The sequence below is a fragment of the Bison bison genome, unplaced genomic scaffold, assembly GCF_000754665.1.
Source record: "Bison bison bison isolate TAMUID 2011002044 unplaced genomic scaffold, Bison_UMD1.0 scf7180017854619, whole genome shotgun sequence".
In the NCBI taxonomy this organism is placed as follows: Eukaryota; Metazoa; Chordata; class Mammalia; order Artiodactyla; family Bovidae; genus Bison; species Bison bison.
Genome location: NW_011485192.1, coordinates 5,821 through 6,583, shown reverse-complemented (window position 1 = coordinate 6,583; position 763 = coordinate 5,821). Strand labels below are relative to the sequence as shown.

Sequence of the window (763 nt, the reverse complement as noted above, 5' to 3'; positions counted from 1 at the left end):
CACCCCCTTTGGGTGGAAGGCCTTGATCCTGACAATGTTCGAGCCATGGTCCGTCTGGCTGTGGGGAGCCGCATGGTGACTGTTAGTGAGTATTGCCTGCGGCCTGTCTCCCAGAAGGAGTTTGACAAGAACTTGAATCTGAGTAAGTGAGCCTGTTACTCAGCTGGGGGAGTTGGAGCAGTGTTCCTGGGGGTGGGAGTTAGATCTGTAGAGGGCTGGGAGTGGTCTACATGGCAAGGGTGACCTCTAGTCAGAATTAAGAGGTGAGAGTGAACATAGTGGTTTATGTAGTTTGACTGAAGAGAAGTTTCTGTAGTAACCCTGGGTCTTTAGCCTCTTTCTAGGGAGGAAGCAACAGGAATGGAAACCAGTTTCTACCCTTGGAAAGTTTTTGTCTCTCGGGTAGTGGACTGCTCTATTGCTAGGGATGGAGAACAGCTAGGACTAGGGCATGCCGGGGAGGAAGGCATTCTAGGCATGGATGGGCCAGTTTGGCACATGGGAGGTGGGTCGAGCAAGGCCTCCTGAAGGAAGCCGAGACAGCTGAGAGGAAGCAGGCAGCGTTCTAATAGCCAAGGCAAAGGCTGGATGGTGAACTGGGGTATTCTGGCAGATGAGAGGTGGCCTGAGGCTGAGGTGTGGCCTGGAAGGGAAGCGAGTGAGACACCAAGGCTGTTTCTGGGTTCCTTTCACACCCTATTGAACAGGTCAGGTGAGCAGAACTTCCCCTGGGGAACACCACAGAACAACCTCACCACGGAAG

At 53.3% G+C, this 763-nt stretch overlaps 1 protein-coding gene across 1 annotated transcript in view; it reads left to right on the top strand.

The window, feature by feature from the left end:
* Positions 1–763, top strand: part of GPKOW (G patch domain and KOW motifs) — a 10,895-nt gene that overhangs the window by 8,436 nt on the left and 1,696 nt on the right. The window contains 2 exon segments of the mRNA XM_010857098.1: positions 13–142; positions 708–763. Of these exon segments, the coding sequence (XP_010855400.1) occupies positions 13–142; positions 708–763 (186 nt within the window).